Genomic DNA, 21,469 nt, shown 5'->3' on the forward strand with positions numbered 1-21,469 from the left:
TTAATTTTTGAATAATCCTACAACTGAATATAACTGATTTTATCTTTATGCTTTATCTTAGCTTGTGGGTAACTTGATGAACAAAGAGATTGATCATGTCACCCAGGGAACTAGTTAGAGACCTCTGGCCTAGTTCTTATACCTTTCGGTTAAATTTGAGCACTTCACTGCTCTGCCTTAATTTGGCCCAGAGTTTGTCAATCTTGACATGGTTGACCTGTAGGGCTGGATGATTCTTTGTGATGGGGGCTGTGCTGTGTGCTGCAGGAGCCCTGGCCTCTTGCAGCCTGTAGCCCGCTGCCTCCCTGGTGATGACAAGCAAAACTGTCCCTTGACATTGCCCAATAACCCCAGAGTCAGGGTACGGTGGGCCGTGTGGCTTAAGGGCAGAATCACTCCCAGTTGAGAAACACTGTCTAGTCTTTGCATTGAGAAAACCGTGTTAATTATGATTTCTCTTATGTACCTCTTTTGCTCAAAAACCTGAACATATAAATAATTAAATCAATTAATTACTAGGTAATTATATCAACTAGTTATATTAAATCCTCATGCATAAGTAATGTTTCAAGGCTCTTCTTACCTTCTTCCGTTTCCCCCATATCTAATTACTACGACAGCTCTCATTACTGCCTAGTTCAGACTCTTTATTACTAGATTCCAAAATACCTAATTGCTGCTCTCAGCATACAATATTAATGTTTACACCAGTCTGAACTGCTCTTTCCTTCATAACCAATTTATGGTCCTTTTCATTCAAAAATCACTCTTTCAATAAATGTAACCCTTGTGATTCTGACAATTCCATACATATTTGCAGGTCATCATTTATTTATTTTTTAATTTTATTTTATTTATTTTTTTATACAGCAGGTTCCTATTAGTTATCCATTTTATACATATTAGTGTGTACATGTCAATCCCAGTTCATCCCAGCACCACCCCTCCACCGCCACCACTTTCCCCCCTTGGTGTCCATAGGTTTGTTCTCTATATCTGTGTCTCTATTTCTGTCTGCAGGTCATCAGTCTTTACATGGCTTTCCAACTCTAGAGTTGTAATTACTATACACTTCTTCCTATATTTTCCTTGTCTATATTCTTGGGGGTCTGTGTGTTTTTACCCCACCTTCTCTATTCATTGTAAACCTGATCAGAGCTGCAGTAGTGCAGTCCTATGTGCAATGCTTGCTTCCCAGGAAAAAATCAAGTTGAAGGGTTTTTAAAAAGGTGTCCTGAGTAACAATAAAAAACTGGAAAGAAAATAATCTATATCTTTTCTCCTAGCTTCCCACCACCCCTACAATAGAAAGTCTTAAATATAACTAGATGTAGGTTGTTAATAATTAGAGAAATCAGGTAATTGGGTGGGAAGGTTCCAAAATTACAGAAATATAGACTGATAGGAATTTTGTTCTATAATTCATATGAAAAATATTAAAAAGGTATCAAAAGTAATTTTCAGCTTTTACTTTCAAAACCCTGTTATTGAAACTAAAATTATATGAAATAAGAACAATTGCCATGGTTCTAAAGGAGTAATCTGGAGTAACTACAAAAGATGAACTCTGGGTCAGAAAAGGGTCTTTTCTCACATAAATAAGGAGATCTGCAGGTCTAGATTTGGTATATGCATGAAAATAAGGGTGGGCTAATGAAGGAATATCCAACATGATTGGCGTTACATTGAGCCATATTAAATTCACTGCATTATATAGTGAGGTACAGCTGTATATGCTATGATTTTTGCCCTTTTACCATAAAAAGGCTTCCCACACTGCATTTCTCCTTCCATAAGAAAGATTCTAAGGTCAGGGAGAACTGGCAAAACATGTGTGAACTCAAATTAACCAGGTAAAAGAGGTTAGAATGTTCTTTCTTTACCAAAAGAGGACTAAATGTCCAGAGTTAAAAACTGGGAGATATTGAATGGACAGACAATCTAATCTAGAGAAGGAAAAAAATAAAACCCTGACAATAGGTGCAGCAGAATGGTGTAGAGCAGGGGTTGATAAACTTTTCCTGTAAAAGGCCAGATATTAAATATTTTAGGTACTGTAGGCCATATGGTCCCACTACTCAATGATTGTAGAGTGCAAGCAGCCAGGTAATGAATGAGCATGGCTGTGTTCCAATATAACATTGTTTTTGGACGCTGAAATTTAGATTTTATATAATTTTCACGTCACAAAATATTAATCCGCTTCTAATTTTTTTCAACCATTTAAAAATATTAAAATAGACAGTGGGCCCAGTTTAACCCAGGGGCCATAGTGTGCTGACCCCTAAGAGAGCACTGAACATTTAAAGTTTTTAGATAATTAATGATAGATCAAGGGAGAAATTAACAATGAAAAAAATGCAGTTTTACTACTTTGCGGGATGGTCATTATACAAGGAATCTTTTGAACTAATTAAGAGAGGGAGAATATCAAGCAAATGCAACTGAACAATATTTGTAGGTATTAGCTTGTTCCATTTTCTGATATATTTTCTTTTCCCCTATTCAGACTAGTTATAGGCATGCATTGCCTCCATGAAGGATGATCCCAGGCAGTCACACCAGCAACAAAAGATAAAAATTTCAGACATGAGAAAAAAAGATTAAAATCAGAGCAGTTTCCACGCCTTACAATTTGTGAAAAGAGGAAGACTTGATGGGAAATCAAAAGAATTTGATGCTTTCCCTTGCATCTCTGAAAAGGAAGAGGAGGAAGGTTTAGCAGCAGCCTGTGTGGACTGCTGACTGAGGAGAACTAAGAGGGGCCAGTATCTGTGGCAGGAATAGAGGGTTCTCGTGGCACAGCGCAGACCTCACCTACCACAAGCCCCGAAGTCAGTGCAAGAGAGATTAGGTTTCTTCAAGCCCAGAGAATATAGTCTTGAAATCCAATTAGGAAAACAAGAGTCACATTTATCTTTCACGTGTAAGTTTGTGGCATAAGAAATATACCCACTTTACTTACATAGTTCAAATGTCAGCTACCTGAATATTCCCAAGCCCCCGAAGTTGTTGGGATAATCACATCTCCGTCGCGAGGACAGCAGGAAATCTGATCTCATTTGCCGACATCTTCTAGGATCCTTGGAGCTAATGTTTTTCTGTTATTTTTTGCTTTTGCTGATTTCTTGATTTCTCTCAAGTCTAGCCTCTTTGGGCTGTTCTTTTTCTTCATCCCACATCATTCCCAAGGCAGAACATGGACTCTTACCCTTTATTTTCTCAAAATACCATGGACACAAGGCACCTCTCTGTGGTAGCTTTTCACTGAGGATTTGGTGTTAACAGTGCAAGGGGGTGAGGAGAAAGAGGACTTCGTGCTGCAGCAAACATCTTAAAAGTGAATATTCGACACCCCTGTTGTTTAAAGATCTTTGGCCATAGCCTGGAATTTCTCACTGGCTGCCTCCTGCCAACTTTCTGTCGTCTTGATGGATTCTTCACATTCTGCTGCCCATTCCTATCTCACTCACTCCTGCCTTTTCACCTTCTTCCTCTTGGGTTATCCATGGAAACTCCAAATTCCTCATTAATTATTTGTTATCAGAACAGTGTTTTTCCCTTGGTCTTGCTTCTAGCCTGTCCCAGCTAGACCTACTATTAAGATAAACAATGTTCTTCCTCTGCTACATGAGTTAGTGTGACCCATTTCCTCAGCATGAAGTTCTAAGAAAGTTATGTCTTCTCTGAATGCTAAAATTAATTGCATATGACTCTTAACTATCCTGATTAGCAGATATTGTAACAAGAAACATTTCCCTCCATTTCCCTGACATCCCCTCCCGTAATATTCAAGAATGGAATGGGGGATGCTTAACTCAGTTCTTAGGAGCCAGTCTTTTTTTTTTTTTTTTTTTTTTCCCGGTACGCGAGCCTCTCACTGTTGTGGCCTCTCCCGTTGCAGAGCACAGACTCCGGACACGCAGGCTCAGCGGCCATGGCTCACGGGCCCAGCCGCTCCGCGGCATGTGGGATCTTCCCGGACCGGGGCATGAATTCACGTCCCCTGCATCGGCAGGCGGACTTCCAACCACTGCACCACCAGGGAAGCCCAGGAGCCAGTCTTTAGTCCAAACACATAGTGGAGAGAGAAGGGTAGACTGCCTAATTTTCAAGATGGGTCCCACTTTTTGTCCTTTGTCCCACTGCCCTCATCTTATCACTTTTGAAAACATTCCCGTATGATCTGAGGCCATCATTATCCTCTGCAGCAGTGATTCCACTTCTGGTCTCTTAGAAGCTTTTCATGGAGTGTGGGGCATTGGGAAGATGTGGAAACAAGGATTCTCCTTATAATGTTTTGCTCCAGATTTAGGTTGCCCTGAGCTGTCACTGACTCAGGCTTTTTGCCTCTGATTCGCACAGATGCCCGCACAGGCTGTAATGATGTTCTAAGGCTGGGCGACCCCACTACCTTCGTGTAAAGCTAGTAAAGCACTACAGCAAGTGGATGAGAACATGCTTCTGAGACCAGACTATTTCAAGTCAAACCCTGGCATATGTGACCTTCAGTAAGTTACTTGCTCTTTTTATGTCTCTCTTGTCTCACTGACAAAATGGGAGTAAAAATAAGAATGCATATCTCAAAGGGCTGTTATGAGGATTAAATGAATTAATACACAGAAAATGTTCAGAGAGTACTGGCTCACAGTAAGTGATATATAAATGTTTACATTTATTATACTTACAAAGGAGGCTCTGTGCTGATGCTGACTTAGGCCTCCAAGTTTTCAGGATCCATTCCTGCATCACATTTTAGCAGAGGTTTCAAAGCACTCACAGTACACCACTTTGGCTGAGTCACAGTGGCTTTAACCTTGGGGACTACTTGACTACCAGTGGATACTGACACCAAGGTTAGATCACCACAGGAAAGAAATTGGATTTTATCTTGTTGATTATGGAGGGCCACTTGAGCCTTATTAAACAGAGGAGTGATGTGATCACATTTGTTTTTATACAGATAACTTTTTTTTTAACTGTGTAGGAGATGGTCACCATGGGAAGGAAACTGGAAGTAGATTGATCAAAGAGGAGGTACCAATAGATTATGCTAAGCTGTTGAGGACACAAATTAAGATTGCAGTGGCAATGAGGTTGTGACAATGGGGCTGATGAAGAAAGTTTGGTATTTAGGAAGTAGATTCAATAGGACTTATTGACTAATGAAATGAAGGATGAGGGAGAGGAATGATGTCTGATAATGCCAGGATTTTGAACTGAATGAGTGAATAAATAGGGGTTTTTCCAACTCATTGTGTTCTCCCAAAGGCAAGCCTTTTCCTCCAGGGAAAAGGAAGAGGAAGAGACTGTAATGAGTTGACTGTTGGCCAAACACAGAGTTACAGAGAGAAGTGAAAGCTGGCATTAGATATTTGGGAGTTGGTACACACTAACATTCAGTGGACTAGAGAGGAAGAATACTCTATTAAGAAAAGATGAAACACTTGGAGGACACCCAGAGAACTAAGAGGGAGGTGTTTTAGGAAAGCCCACTGAAGAATAAGTTTTGAAGAAGAAGGAGCATTCTGAGAAATCAGTAAGAAACTGCTCTGAGGAGACTTGTGACCTAATTGTGAGCAGCTGCAGCGAAGTGAACGGATCAGAAGTCACTGGCTCTGGTTGAGGGGTTAATAGGAAGGGAGACCATGGAGTCAGTGAGTGTAGATCGCCCTTTTTACAAAGCATGGCTGGAAGGGAGAGAGAACAATGAGAGGGTAGCCAGAGGCAGGAACAAGGGAGATTTTAATTTTCTAGAGTTTAAAAGAATTGAGCTTGTCTCTAGGATGAAAGGGGGACAAGACTATGGGTAGAGCGGGTGATGTTAAAAGTAAGAAGGGGAAAGATAATTAAAAGAGTACAGTTCTAGACAAGAAAGAAGAGGCTGGGATTCAGAGCATAGGTAGAAGGAATAGACTAAAACAAGAGGAGCCAGTACCTACAGAGGCAACCCTCAAGCAATGAGGGGCTGGAGTTACTAGATATATACCCCAGGTTTCTTGCCACATGAAGGGAAATTCTGATGTGGGTCTCTCCGAGGGTCCATCAGGTTTGTGTGTTTTTTTAATAAATGTATTTATTTTACTTATCTGTTTTTGGCTGCATTGGTTCTTTGTTGCTGTGCGCAGGCTTTCTCTAGTTGCGGTGAGCGGAGGCTATTCTTCGTTGTGGTGCGCAGGCTTCTCATTGTGGTGGCTTCTCTTGTTGCGGAGCACGGGCTCTAGGCGCGTGGGCTTCATTAGTTGTGGCACGTGGGCTCAGTAATTGTGGCTCGTGGGCTCTGGGGCGCAGGCTCAGTAGTTGTGCAGGGCTTAGTTGCTCTGTGGCACGTGGGATCTTCCCAGACCAGGGCTCGAACCCGTGTCCCTGCATTGGCAGGTGGATTCTTAACTACTGCACCACCAGGGAAGCCCTGGTCCAGCATGTTTGTGCCCCATTTGCCTAGGGCTGTAACCCACTCACTAGGCACCCTTTATTGGCTTTCCTCCCTGATCCATCTCACTACTCCCTCACTTATGATTCCTGGAATCACCCCCCAAGTAAACTACTTGCATCCAAATCTTTGTCTCAGGCTTTGCTTTGGGGGACCCCAATTTAAATAGATTTTGAGTTAGAACATTATCCCAGGCTTTCTAATTCCAAGTCTTGGGTTTTTCCAGCCAAATCATACTTTGTCACTTTTATTAACCTTTTTGCAAACTGGGTACATGGCATTGCCCAAATACAAGTTGTGCTTTTTGCTTCTTTTTCTTTGTCCATGCCGGTAGTACTGTATCTTCCGATGAGTAGCCTAGGATAAGGATCTTCTAAAGAAAGATGTGTAAAAGCAGTAAAAGCTAACTGCCAACTTGTGTTATTATCCTTCACTTCCATTGTTTCTGAATCCGATCCTTCATTTTCTTGAGATGATAGGTAGATAGATAGATAGGTACTGTTCATCTGTGTCTAAAGTTACATCTACATTTTCATCTACAAAGTCATCATATATATGTATTATTTATATATATATGCATTTAAAAAATAGATACAGGCCAGATCAGGACAGGAATTTGAGAGATGAGTAGGGGCAAGAGGATAGTAATGTATCAGAGTTCCTGGTTGGTTTCTGACACTAATTTGGGCAGAAGTGAATTTATTGAAATTTACTGGAGAATGCGGGATTCACAGAATCAGAAGTCGTCTGGGACCATCAGGCTTCAGGATGAACAAGCATTAAGAGAGCTCTGGAAAGCCAAGAAACAGAAAGCAAGGGGCAGAGCACCTGTGTCATAGCCTGTGCCATCTGGCCAGCGTGCTGCTGCCTCTGCTCTTCTAGGTTGCGTGACCTCCTTGTGTCTCTCCTTAAATGTGCAGATGCTGGAGAAATTGTCTAATTCCTGCAGCCCACTGTCCTTTGGCTCCTGCGGTGGAAGTGCAGAATTATTTTCCCCAAAAGTTACGGAGAAGCCCCAGACAGAAATAGAGATGCTGTTAGGAGGAATAGAAGCTGGGAGGCAAAAGAATAACACGTCAACTGCAAATCTCATCAGTTAACCAGACAGGGCTGTTGTCTAGGGCTGCCTGTTGACTATGGATGACACAGACCTGGTCATTGATAAATGAATAACCATAAAGATCTTATGATCTAGGATGCATAATGTTCTTTGGCTATAATATGTATAATGTAATGTTTAAAGGACAAACTGAAAAAAATGGGAATAAATCTAAATAGGTGTTAGCAGTGGAATGAAAACATGCTAAATGAAATTGCCTCAGAATAGGAAAATAATTATTGGCATTTTCTCTGTTCTGAACTACAGGTCAGAGTTGGCTATCACAGATCCTCTGAGAAAGATTTCTACAGATTTAATGAACAGCATGGGCAAAGGCACAGAAACAGAAAGTACAACTTGTATTTGGGAAATGGCATATATCCAATTTGGCTGGGGTGGAGAGAACATGAGATTGTTCAGATTTTGTGTGTGTGTGTGTGTGGCCTTTTATACTGTTGAAAGCTGAACAATCCTTTTAAAGACACTTACCTGTTTTGCAAACCTGCTTTTAATCCTCATGTAGTTTGCATGATCAAACACTCAAAATCTGACTCTGAATCTCACCAATTGAAATTCATAGCTCATATTTTGGCCTCTTGTTTTCTTTTATCCTTTAGTAGTCATGGAGAGCGATTAAAAGGAATGTGACATATTGTATACCAGTGTTCATAATAGCATTATTCACAATAGCCAAGAGGTGGAAACAAGCCAAATATCCATCAACAGATGAATAAACAAAATGCATTATATACATACAATGCAATATTATTCATTCTTAAAAAGGAAGGAAATTCTGACACATGCTACAGCACGGATGAATCTTGAAGACATTGTGCTAAGTAAAATAAGCCAGACACAAAAGGACATATAGTGAATGATTCTTTTTATTTGAGATACCTAGTGTAGTCAAATTCATAGAGACAGAGATTAGAGTGTGGTTGCCATTGTTTGGGGGAAGAAAATAACAGGAGTGATTGTTTAACGTGTGTAGCATTTCAGTTTGGGAAGATGAAAAATTCTGGAGATGGTTGGTGGTGATGGTTGCACCACAATGTGAATGTACTTAATGCCACTGAATTATACACTTAAAACGGTTAATATTATGCTATGTGTATTTTATCACAATTTTTTTTAAAGGCATCTAACAGTCTTTCTGTGTCACAAAAAAGACACAACAATAGACACTGTCTTGGGTATCTAGACTCTGCTCTCCTCCACCAAGTGAATGAATAATGCCTGTGATTGTATCCACAGATGTAAGGAAATGGTGACACACCACCTCCAGATCAGCCCTTCAAGGGAGAATTTGTTGCCCTGTTGCCATCAGGGCAACAGGTGTGCCATCAGCCCCTTTAGGAGCTCCCTCAGTTATAGAGAGCCACCTCTGGCCAAGGTCTCTCCCCTCCCTGGGCAGCCCACGTGTAACGTCCCATCAAGCTGGGAGTAAGGTCCAGCCATTTTGGCCAAAGCAGGATACCTCTGATGGGCTATATTAGCTCAAAACTCTGCATAGGTTCTCCCTTTGCCCAAACCTGCTCCCTTCCACGGGGTGGATCACAGGCCACTCCCTCATAAACATCCCGAGAACAAAACTTTTTAGCTTCCTGGAGAATATAATCTGAATGGACAGACTTAGTTCCTTTAAAATCAGCAAGAGGAAAAAAGTATTACCTACAGAGGAACAAGGATGCTAGCAGATTTCTTGCTGGAAATGATGCACGTGAGAAAACAGTGGAGTAACCAGAATGCTATATGCAGAAACTAAGGCAAAAATACCTTCAGGTATACAAAAACAGAAAAAAATCAATCACCAGAATGTCCACACTACAGAAAAAGTAGTTTGAGAAAATTTATTGAACTATATGCTAATGATTTGTGTATTTTTCCTGTGTGTACCTGTGTGTATTTTTTGCTTTGATCAATAGTTTATGCTTTAAAAAAAAAAGAAGCAAGAATAGTTTACATTTATCATATTATGACTGTGGGCAGCTTTCTTCTCTACAATCTGGCCCCTCCAGTCCTGGCTGCCTTAGTAACTCCCTGATGCTTTCATACAAGTCGTCTTTTTCATTTTGCCTAACTTTTCAAGTTTTTCTTGGTAGCAATTTTGTTCTGCTACAAGCACTTACATTATTAAAGCAGAAGTTTCTGTTACTTTTCTTTATTGCAATGTAAAATTCTCATTCTGCTACAAGAGTGAGTGAGTTTGGCAATGTTAGAAAATGATTTTAGGAGCAAGGTATTGTCTCCAGATTCACCTCTTCCCCATCTCACAAATAATTCTAGATTATTAAAAATCACTTTTTTCCTTTCCTAAATTAGCAATGTATATGAAACCATTAATTATTTGTGTGTGTATTATTGCTGCCTCACTCTCTATAGATCAAACTCAACAGTCCTAATCTTGTTTCAAGACAATAGGAAACTAGAATTTATTGCATGACTTCTGTGTATTAGGCCTGATAGTAAGTAATACTTCATGTAAGATGCCAACTTGATGTAAGTTACCAAGTTTGAATCTTTTATTATATGCTATCACAGATAAGGAATTTTATTGTTCCATGAACAATAAATATTTTTGAGCCTCTATTGTATGGTACGTATATGCTAGGTGCTATGGATATAGAAGCAAGAAAAGAGTCCCTGATCTCTGTTTAATGACGAGAGAAACTCCAGTACACAATATAGTGATGTGTGATATAAGAGAGTAAACACATAGGAAAACATCTAGCCTAGGTGGATGGGCTTAGGGGAAGGGCAAGTGGCCAGGGAAGGCCTATTTCATTCATAGAGGGTACAGAGGGATTATTGGAATATTGGAATAGACAAATAAAGGAAAAGAGGACTGGAATACACACACACACACATACATATGTATACATATGTATACACACACATATATCAACCATGTATATATATGTATATATATATATATATATATATATATATATATATATGGCAGCAATAACAAAAGAGCACATGTAATGTGGTTGAATCATTGGTGAAAATAGTCGTCACAGGAGATGAGGTATTAGGCTTGCCAGGCATCTTTATTGAACCAGAAGATATTCTAGTAAACTGGATGGATCCCCCTTTCTTCATTCTTTAAGTTTCCTGATTGGCTAATAGGAAAATGGTACATACTGGGAGCCTTCTTTATTTACAGAAGTTCCCCAAGTAGTCATGTTTGGTAAGAATCTCTACCCCTGAATCTATCATCTGTGGGCAAGAGAGCAGGCATATAGCCCCGATGTGTGGGTGCTGTATGTCTAGGTGTACGCTGATATATAAGTGACTAGGCTAATTGGATTCTCTCTCCCGGGGCTGTGGAATTTGTATGGAAAGACACAGGGGCTAAACTTCCACTGAAATTAAATCATTTTAAGGGTGCACACTACAGAACAGATCCAAGAACTCTTGCTGAGCATTTTGGGGCAGTGCATGTTCTGTCTTCCTCAGCTTTTTTGTGGCAGTCTGTTATTGATTCTGTTACTTACCTTAGTATCCCTGTAATAAATTCATTTGTTTATTTTATTTATTTATTTTTGCTCAAGATGACTGGATAAATTTATTTCTTTAGCTTATAAGCAAAAACAAAAAGTGGATTACTCTGAGATTAGGCTTTAATATTTCATAATCTCTGATTGCTAGAGGTAGGGACAAAAAGTCTAAAAGTTCTAGAATTTTCCCTCAATATTTCTAAGGAGGAAACGGGAAAACACTTCAATCTTAGAGAATCACTTTGGTGTGTATTCTTGGTCATGCACATGTATGGACATCTATTCTTTGTTTTCGAGGTAATCCTAGTTATTGGTAAAGTCATCCACATGCAAATGTAAAATTTTTAAATGTAAATTTTAGAAGTTTAATATGCCAGCTTCTGGTCTCAAATGCACATGCAGAAAAATAAATTCATTGTAATGAAACTTATGCAGGCTAACCAAACAATGAATCAGAATGTGAGTGTAATTGTGCACAAGAAAACTTTTTTTTCTCAGCATTATGTAGTTATTTTGAAGCGAAAGTAAGAAACTATATCTCAAAATTTCCTGGGGGTCCAGTGGTTAGGACTTGCTTCGACTGCCAGTGGCACGGGTTCGATCCCTGGTCCAGGAAATAAGGTCTCGCAAGCTGTGCGGCCAAAAAAATTAAATGAACTGTCTTAGAGCATTATATTTAGGATGTCTTATTTTTTTCTAAGAAATAAAAAATATTAAAAGCTGAATGAAAAATAAGGACAAATTTTATTTTTTAAATTTTATTTATTGATTGATTGATTTTTGGCTGCATTGGGTCTTTGTTGCTGTGTGCAGGCTTTCTCTAGTTGCAGCCAGCCGGGGCTACACTTCGTTGTGGTGCGTGGGCTTCTTATTGCTGTGGCTTCTCTGTTGCAGAGCATGGGCTCTAAGTGCGTGGGCTTCAGTAGTTGCAGCACGTGGGCTCAGTAGTTGTGGCTCGCGGGCTCTAGAACGCAGGCTCGGTAGTTGTGGCACAGGGGTTAGTTGCTCCGCGGCATGTGGGATTTTCCCGGACCAGGGATCGAACCCGTGTCCCCTGCATCGGCAGGCGGACTCTCAACCACTGCGCCACCAGGGAAGCCCCCAAGGACAAATTTTAAATTCAAATGTACAAATACACTTCTGTCAATAACATGTTTTTAAATTTTCTGCTAGTGTCCAGAAATTTTGTCAGGATAGCTAACAACTCTGGGAATTCTACTTTTAGTTGTGGTCATAAAAGTATGAATCATCGTGTGTTTTCCAATTAGTTGGATGATGTTTTAAGAGGAGATAATATTTTAAGAATCTAAAAACTGGAGGAAAAAAGCTCACGTAGAAACAGGATTTAGGTACCTGAATGAAAAAGATGTATAGCAAATTTATCAAAGAAAGCAGAGAAGTCATACTGGGGAGTAGAGAGAAAGCAGACGCTTGTGTTACCGCCCATCTTCCTTGGGTCTAAAGGCATATTTTAAAATGTGGTTTTACTTAACATGAGCTCTTGTTTTCTTTTTTCTCCACATATTTTTACACGATATAACTGAATTTCTTCTTCATGTATTTAGTGTAAAAAAATCTGTTTTCTATTAGAATTTAACATTTATTTGGTTGCAATTGTTTTTTTTTAATGATGTGATCTTATGGGGAGATTCTTCTTTAATAAGAAAGATGTTATTCTTCAGAAGCATAAAATATATGCAATTCTGAAGTCCTTGCATACACATCGAAAGAAAAACAAACATTCCTTGCCCAGAGCTCTTTTTATTCTTTACAGGGAAAATATATTGAATAAGAAAACATCTTTTGCACTTTGCCCTGTTAGGCAACTAATTCAGAGTTGGTTAGATACCAGAGGGAAAAAATTTCAGATAAGCAAGAAACCTCTGAAAAGAAGAGTACTAAATAAGCATTTCATTTTATCTTAACTGGTAAGCAGGGGAGGATACAGGTTTTGTGAGACCTGAAGCTATACATTTTGGGCGATCTGTCCAATGTCTATTAAGATTACTTTTTACGTGCTTTATGTAGCCGGCCAAGAGGGCCAGTGAGTCCTCCAGGAAACAACAGTGCATTTGAAAAATTCCTTCTCTGGCATTCGGTTTTCCTGTTTGGGATCCTGTATATAACAGAGTTCAATCAGAGAAGCAGAGCCTCTAGGATATATAAGGAATGACCTTAGGCTATTGTGTGTCTCTCAAAGGCCCTTTTCTTAAGATAAGATGCCGGAGGAGTTCGAAGGATGGAGGGTAGGTGAGTGAAAAGGGTAGATGGCTGTAAGTAAGGGAAGCAGGAGCTGGAGCCCATGAGGACGGACTGCAAGCTCTGTCAGTTCTTGTTGCCTCTGACCTGGCTGTTGTGGCTTTCCTGTAGAAGCTGAAGCCATTGTCATGTGCTGAAGGAAGATCCAGGGGAGGCGGGGCAGCTGCAGGCCTGGCAGAGATCTTATGCCAGGGAGATGAGCCAACAGATAGGCAACAGCATGTGAGAGCTAAAAAGCCTGCCGCTTCATTTCTGCCCTCCAAATCGCCCACAAGAATCCCAACTCTGGCAAGGGAAAGGGCTTTCCGGGAAATGAACCCTTTTTCTTGGTTCCTTTTCCTTGTCTTCTGATGTATCGATCTTCATTCGCCCTTATTTTTCTAGATCGTATTGTCAGACTCTTTCTCAGAAAGGCTATGTTAAGGTAGTTTTTTGTTTGCTGTTTTCGTTTTTGTTTTTTTAGTTCTTGCACGTCTGAAATGGCTTTATTCACACTTCACACTTGATTGCTAGCTTGGCAGTGTAGAGTCCTGATTTGGAAAATATAAATTCCCTCAGAACTTTTAAGGCATTCTTTCTGTGGAGAAGCATGATGCCATTCTGAGTCTCAGTACTTTTTATGTGATTTCACTTCTGAAAGCTTTGTGCAGCTTTTCACTAACACTGCTATTCAAAATTTTATCATGATTTGCCCAAGGGGTGGGTGTTTTTTGTCTTGTTTTTAAAGGTCATTGTGCTGGACACTAAATAAACTCAACTTCAACTCTTTCAGTTCTGGGAATTATTTTTCTATTGTTTCTTTGTTAATTCACTCTCCATTTTGTTCTATCTCCTCTTTGAAAGTTCTGTTAGGTACATGCTTGACTTCCTAAAATTATACCTCTAATTTTCTTATCTTTTCTCTCCTATTTTATTCTACTTTCTGGGAGGTTTCCTTGAATATATATTCTAATCCACTCAGTGAAGTTTGTTTAATTTTGACGATTTCATTTAATTTCTTTGAGCTTTTTGTGTTAATTGTTCCTTTTTAAATAAAAATAACAGCATTCCATTATTGTTTCTTACTTTTCTGATAATACTAAATATAGTTTGGAAGTTTTCTTCTGCAGACATCTCCCATCTTAAAAAATAAAACAAAACCTTTTCTTTACTTCCCATTATAGCAGTTGCACTTCTTTTTAGCTATGTCCAATTTATCCCCTCCCATTCTCTCTTAAACTCACTCTGACCAGGCTTTCACTCCACCATTCCACTGAAACTGACCTTGTCACAGTCTCCAAGGACCTTCATGTTTCTTCATCCAAGGATCAGTTCTCAGTCCTCCTGTTACTTTATCTGCTAGACACATGAATGACTCCCTTTTCCTTGAAGCATCTTCTCACCTGGTTCCTAGGATGTCGCTCATTCCTGGTTTTCCTCCTACCCCACTGACAACTCCTTTCTACTATTCTTGCTCTTTGTGCCTCATCTCCCCAGCTTCTTAACATTGGTTTACCCCAGGGCTCGGTATTTTTACCTCTTCCCTTCTGAATCTGTACTACATCCTTGCTGTCCTCATTCTTATAACTTTAAATACCATTCTTTATGGTACTGACTTTAAAATATATATTTTCCCCTAACTGTAGACTCTGTAATCCAACTGCCTTCTTCACATTTTCCTTGCATGTTTAACAGTCATCTCAAACTTACCGTTTCCAAAATAGAGTTCTTCATCTCTCCTCCTTGCTCCAAATTGTTATTCTTTCATTCTTCCCCACCTCAGCTTATTGACATGTCCATCTTTCAGGTTGCTAAGACCAAAAACCTTGAAGTCATCTTTGACTTCTTTTTTTCTCTCACAACTCGCATTCAATCTGTCAGGAAATCATTCTTCTACTTTGAAATTATATCCATTCCTCTTCACCTCCACTATTAGCATCCTGTTCTGACCTGCCATCATTTCTTGCCTGGAGTATTCCTCTAGTCTCTTACCGGTCTCTCTACCTCCACTCTTGTGCCCCCCAATGTAGGTCACATTGTATTATTTCTTGGTTCAAAAATACCTCAGGGGCTTGCCCATCACTCAGAGTAAAAGTCCCATTCCTTTCAACAGACTAGTAGTCTGTCTGTAATCTGATCTCTGTTATCTCTCTGAACACATCGACTGCTTGCTTCCTAGCTATTCCTCAGACATTCAGATACACTTCAGCCTCATAGCCTTTGCACTAGCTAGTCTCTCTGCCTGGACTTCTTCCTTCCTCCCTCTGTCCCCAGATATCCCCATGATTTACTTTCTTCTCTCCTTCAAGTCTTTGCTCAAATGTCGTCTCAATAAAGCCTTCCCTGGCCCAGTCTATCTAAATTTGCCTCTCTTTCCCCCACCCACTCACTAAGCCTCTCCACTGACTTATTTTTCTTCACAGTATATGGCAGACATCACTTTCTAACAAATCTATTTATTTATTTCATTTAATGTTTACTTCCACCTTTCTGCTAGAATGTAAGCTCTATGAGGGCAGAGACTTTTGTTTGTTTTGTTCATTACAGTTTCCCCAGCATCTAGAACACTGCCTGGCCCCCAGTATTCTGTATTCCCTGGGTTCCATTTTTATTTTTTTCTCCCCTTGTTTTTATCTCTGTTTTTCATACTGGAGACATTCTTCAAATGTCTGGTGACCCTTGGTTATCTCTATGTGAGGCACCGACAAAGCTAACAGAAAGCTAGCTTAATGTTCATGGGTAGAGTTTGTGGACTGGTGAGATTCAATATATGGTTAGGTGGTGAACTGGCATATCTGTGGAGGTTGCATTATATTTTAGTATCCTTAATTTTTTTTCCTGTGGGGCCCTTCCATTTCTCCCGAGAAGAACCCTGTCTCCTGCTAGGAAATACAAACCTGCCTGACAGCAATCTTGTTTGAAAGAGGTGCCTGGTTGTACTTTTTCTATACATGCTTTATTTTAACTTCTCTGTTTGTGGCTCCTACCTTTCAACATTCCTGCTATCCTCAAATGAAAATAAGGTCCAGATCAAATTCTTTTAGGAATAAAAAATGGGCAAGTGGTAGGTAGTATATGAATAAAGAGGGTAGGAGTTACATGGGCTGGGGAGGAGGCTATAGGGTCCAGCTACACTTTTTATATTATTTTACCAATCCCCTTATTTTCAGCCTTGACAGTCACTCTTGAATTTTGTGGTTCCTCTAAAATCTCTTCCAATAAGTTGTTGTAATCTCTTATCTCTTCACATATCATTCCTGTTTGCTTTGACATTGTAGGTTTATGCCTTTCTATTTCTTTGCTGTCATCTTAAAGGGATTTGAGGAGGAAGCACATTTTTAAATGTGTGGTCAATCCACCATATTTAACAAAAAGATTTTGGTGACAATTTTTTTGTTTAGCTAGGAGCAGGGCCATTATTTATCTTTGGAGAAAACTTTTCTTTTTCTTGGTGGGTGATACTTTAATGCGCTTTTATTATGCAAAATATAGCACAGATTATATTCTGAAATGGAAACTTTATGGGAAAAAAGCAAAATTTTTCTGCATAATCTATAAATTGTATCTTAATTGTTGGTATAGAATCAGTAGTGGTTAGTACTTTATTGGCTGGGAATGTAGAAATTTTTTCCCTTCTTATAAAGCAAGAGAGGAATTAAGGGTAGGATATGACCAAGGACATTCTCTACATGGAGGATTATGTAATTCCTTCAACATGTCAATAGTTTGGGTCCATTGATAAGGGGAGGGATGGCCCATGGGGCACCTCTATGGAGAAGAGAATACTCATAGCTAAAATTCCTGTTTACATTTTCCTTCTCTGCATTGTAATTTCTTTCTATTATCCCCAAAGTTTCAGAAGCTTTGCAAACTTCACAGCTTATCAAATGCTTTTGTTGGGGTTTCAGGGAAGGGGCTTGTGTCCAAGTCTAGATTAGGTTAGGGAAGGAGAAAGTGGCCTTTTCCTACAACCACCACTTACATTTTGAAATCTGCCTGGTAGTAACAGCAGCGTTTCAAGACCACCATGGTCCCAGAACTCTAGGAGTTGGCCAGGAACAGAGCAAAGCAACTAGATTTTTTAGGTAATAATATAGATTTTCCAACTGGATAATTACAGCAGCTTTGTGATTATCTGTTTTGAGCCCCAGAGGAACTATGAAAGGGATCCCTAATTCCACAGGACTCTTTACCGAAGTCTCAGTTCCAACCTAGTTTACTCATCCGTTACACATACTCACCAGCGTTGCCTAGTTATCCATGAACTTTCCTAACTTTGATATAAAATTTTAATCCTCTTTCATAATATGTTCTAGGAAGGTTTCTCATAGATAATAATAAATAATCAAAAAAGAAGAATTTAAAAGTGGGAGTGGATCGTAGGGACCATTAGATCCAATAGCTTTTTTCACAGATGAGAAGACTGAGCTTCAGAGAGGAGCAATGACTTGCTCAGGAGCATATAATGAGCCATGACAGAGCTTGGAAATTAATGCAGTTCTCTCATTCTTCAGTAAAACGCTTTTATTCCCTTGACCATACCATTCATATTGACATGACGTGGAGTAATTAATTCAGGACACGTTTATTGAGCATCTATTAATTTAAACTTTTACTAGTTACATAGACAATAGGAATAGGTAGGGTGACTCACTAGTGAAATTGGTTTAGTCTCACTAATTTTAAAGTGCTTTTCCATAGTAATTTCTCAGACTTATGCTACATGAGAATGTTTTATATCCTTTCAGGACTCCCTATGAGATGATATCTAAACCAACATTATAAGAAGTTTATATATTTAGGAGTTTCATAACCTCCACCTGAGGAAGCTCTGTTAGTTGCCTGAAACGAAGACTAGTCTTGTTAACCTCTTTCCTTGGTATTTAAAATATGTTCCATCCTAAATATTTTGATAAAAGTCACATTTTTAAGTTTAAAATGTGATCACAGTATTCAGAGCACAGGATTTTATAAGTCCCATAAAAGGTATCTCCCCCTTCATTGGGAGTCAAGGTTGGAAAATATAACTGTCAGAAATGTTTGCTGGTAGAATACACTAAAGGATATACGATCTGTTGTCTAGTTCATGATGGGGCTGAGAACAGACAGGTTCACTGCTGCAGGCAGGAGCGGACTGGAGTTGGGGAGACCTGGAATTCAACCTTCCTCTTGGGACTGGGTCAGGTATCAGGTAAGGGGCAGACACAATATATAGTCCAGAGGGTTTGGATGACAACTGTGTTATAACTGATGTATTAATTGAGAAGCTTCTCTGAATATGGTCTTCCAAAAGGAGAAGGAAAAAATTCGTCGGTGCTCATTCTTGGGTCAGAGAAGAAAAGTTTATCTAATTACTTTACTTTGAAAAAAAAAAAGCCTCTAAGTCCAATGCTCTTTATTCATGTTCTTTGTTCATCAAAATTCCTTTTGCTTGATTTGCTCTGGGGCAATTTTGTCCACCATGAGGAAGTCCTCTATGCAAATTCCTAAACAGGTTAGCTTACCAAGCAATTCTCTTTTCCTAAATTAATAAGTTCACTTTTCTGTTTTATATATCCCTTGAGAAACTGTTAAGTATGAGTCTGTTCTCCAGAAAATAATCACTTAGGGTAAATGTGTAAAATCCAACTTCTAGACAAGCTAATTTAAGATGTAAGCCTAATGAGCTCACTGTTCTGCTCAGTGAAGCCCCTTTGAGAAGCTGAGCCCTGTATGCTAAGTGTAATAAATCAGACTGAGAAAGACAAATACTGTATGATATCACTTATACATAGAATCTAAAAAATACAACAAACTAGTGATATAACAAAAAAGAAGCAGACTCACAGATGTAGAGAACAAACAAGTGGTTACCAGTGGGGAGAGGGAAGAGGGTGGGGCAATATTGGATAGGGGGGTAAGAAGTACAAACTATTAGGTATAAAATAAGCTATAAGGATATACTGTACAACATGGGGACTATGGCACATATTTTATAATTGTAACTGGTGTATAACCTTTAAAAATTGTGAATCACTATATTGTACACCTATAACATATAATATTGTACAGCAACTATACTTCAATTTTTTAAAAAGAAAGAAAGAAAGAAAAAAAAAGCAGCCATGCCTTACAGTATGCATCCCAACCATTCTGTTTCTGGTCCATCTCCTCAAACACTGGATCTCACCTGCCCTTCTTGTCTCGTTGTTTTCTCATACTTCTGTCAGCCACTGAGCTGAGGTCTCATTCTCATTTCATAGCTTTGGTACAATTGTGCAAGGTCACAAGTCTGACATTTCCTGATGCTCTGACAATGCATCCATGGTCTACAGTACTAACATTCCTCCCAAAAAGTTCAGGTTCTGACACACCTTCACAGAACATTGACCCTAGATTCTGTCCTTATCGTCTGATTAGCTTTTCCCAGGTTTCTCCTGAGGCCATGGTGCTGCTCGCATCCTTGACAGATAGCATTGATCATCTTTAACGGTAAAGAGCACAGATTCTGAGCCAGTCTGCCTTTGAATCCTAGCTCTACCTCTTGCTCATTGTAACTTGACCTTGGGCAAGTTACTTAAACCTCTGTGCCTTGGTTTCCTCATTTGTGAAATGGGGATAGTAACAGTACCCACTGATGGGGCTGTTGGCGCTGAATGAGTTAGTATATTTACCACGTCTGGTACATAAGGGTGCCACGTGTGATAGCTGCTGTTACTGGGACATACAGTTATAGGTCCCTCCTCTGAGGAAGTGAGCTCAGGGTTTACTAAATGCTTGAATGGGAAGGAGGCAAAAAGGATACAAGGAGCAAAAAAATAGGTCTGTATTTCAAAATATTGCATTTTACCAGAGGCAATTATCAAATCAGCCAAATAATCCCATACCTTTGCTTTTGAAGTTTAACAGCAGCAGCTTGAATTCATTATTGTGAATGTGTAATTTCCACTTATCCCATGTGTGTAAACCACTTCAACCTAGTTGACTTTTTCTTTCCAGTAAATCATCAGGATTACCTTTTCCTTAGTAAACTTGAAAATTTCTGAGTGAATGATGAGAAAATGCTTAATGGGAAGGCCAAACACCAGCAATATTTTAGTCCAGAAAACAACAAAGAACAGAGAGAAAAACAACTTTTTACTGGAATCTGAGTTAATAAATAGGGATCACAGAACAAACAGCAAACAACAGCGTGAGTTACATCAGAATGAAAAAAGAAATGATGAACCTGGGTTTCCAGTCTGAAACTATTGTGCAATGTGATTAATGGCGCTAACATCTTACACATTAGAAAATCCTCTACAGTTTAAAACAAAAGGAACAGCTCGATCAGAGGATAATTGATGCTTACAGATAAATTTCACAATTTTGCACCTCAGGAATATTTTTGCTTTTCTTAAAGATCAAAGAAATTGACTGTTTCATCTTGACAATTATTAACCTACCACATTTTTAGAACTAAGAAAAATTTGGCTTCTCTCCATATTGTAGTTGAAATGAAATTTTAATCCGTATCTTTTTTTTTTTTTTTGCGGTACACGGGCCTCTCACTGTTGTGGCCTCTCCTGTTGCGGAGCACAGGCTCCGGACGCGCAGGCTCAGCGGCCATGGCTCACAGGCCCAGCCGCTCCGCGGCATGTGGGATCTTCCCGGACCGGGGCACGAACCCGTGTACCCTACATCGGCAGGCAGACTCTCAACCACTGCACCACCAGGGAAGCCCTAATCCGTATCTTTATAGGTAAAATTTTATTATCGTTAGTACCAGAAAGCAAAGCTTCAACCAAACTTTGGTTTTACTTAATCTTCAAGTGAACATTATTGAAGTTAGTCAAAATTCAAAAATTCTGTGGATGAGCACAATAGTAAGAGGTTAACAAATCAGAGATATGTTTTTATAAAGATATATTATTGGATTTTTAGTAAAAATTCATGCAAATAGGAGAAAAAAAAGAAAAATATCAGAGTACTGGGATTTGTCCTTGAATTCCCTCTTTTAGTTTTCCTTCCAGTTAAACTGATTTCCTCATCTATTTGTTTCTGGACTAAAGCCAGAATCAACACAGTCCCTATTTCTAATCAAATAACAGAGAAGCAATTACAAAGTCTGAATGCAGTTGGAGGAGCCTGGGAGACAGAGTGGCTGGACCTCGCCTAAGCTGTGTCTCTGACTCATTTGTGACTTCAGGCAAGGTATTTAACCTCTCTGCACATTTGACA

The 21,469-nt window shown here is 39.3% G+C and overlaps 1 protein-coding gene across 8 annotated transcripts in view; it reads left to right on the top strand.

Annotated features, from left to right (window-relative positions):
* FGL1 (fibrinogen like 1) overlaps nucleotides 1-21,469 on the top strand; it is a 58,309-nt gene that overhangs the window by 3,436 nt on the left and 33,404 nt on the right. For 5 of the 8 annotated variants that reach the window (XM_019921557.3, XM_019921555.3, XM_019921559.3 and 2 more), the window contains exon 2: nucleotides 4,366-4,511. The exons of 1 other annotated variant lie outside the window; for it this stretch is intronic. Coding sequence is in view for 1 of the 7 variants with exons in the window: in XM_073798699.1 (XP_073654800.1) it covers nucleotides 6,007-6,049 (43 nt within the window). In the remaining 6 variants the exon portion in view is untranslated. Of the gene's footprint in view, nucleotides 1-4,365; nucleotides 4,512-5,426; nucleotides 6,050-21,328; nucleotides 21,443-21,469 lie in introns of those variants that run through there. 2 more of the 8 variants (XM_073798699.1, XM_019921560.3) reach the window with 2 other exon arrangements.

This window comes from Tursiops truncatus, chromosome 21 (assembly GCF_011762595.2).
Source record: "Tursiops truncatus isolate mTurTru1 chromosome 21, mTurTru1.mat.Y, whole genome shotgun sequence".
NCBI lineage: Eukaryota > Metazoa > Chordata > Mammalia > Artiodactyla > Delphinidae > Tursiops > Tursiops truncatus.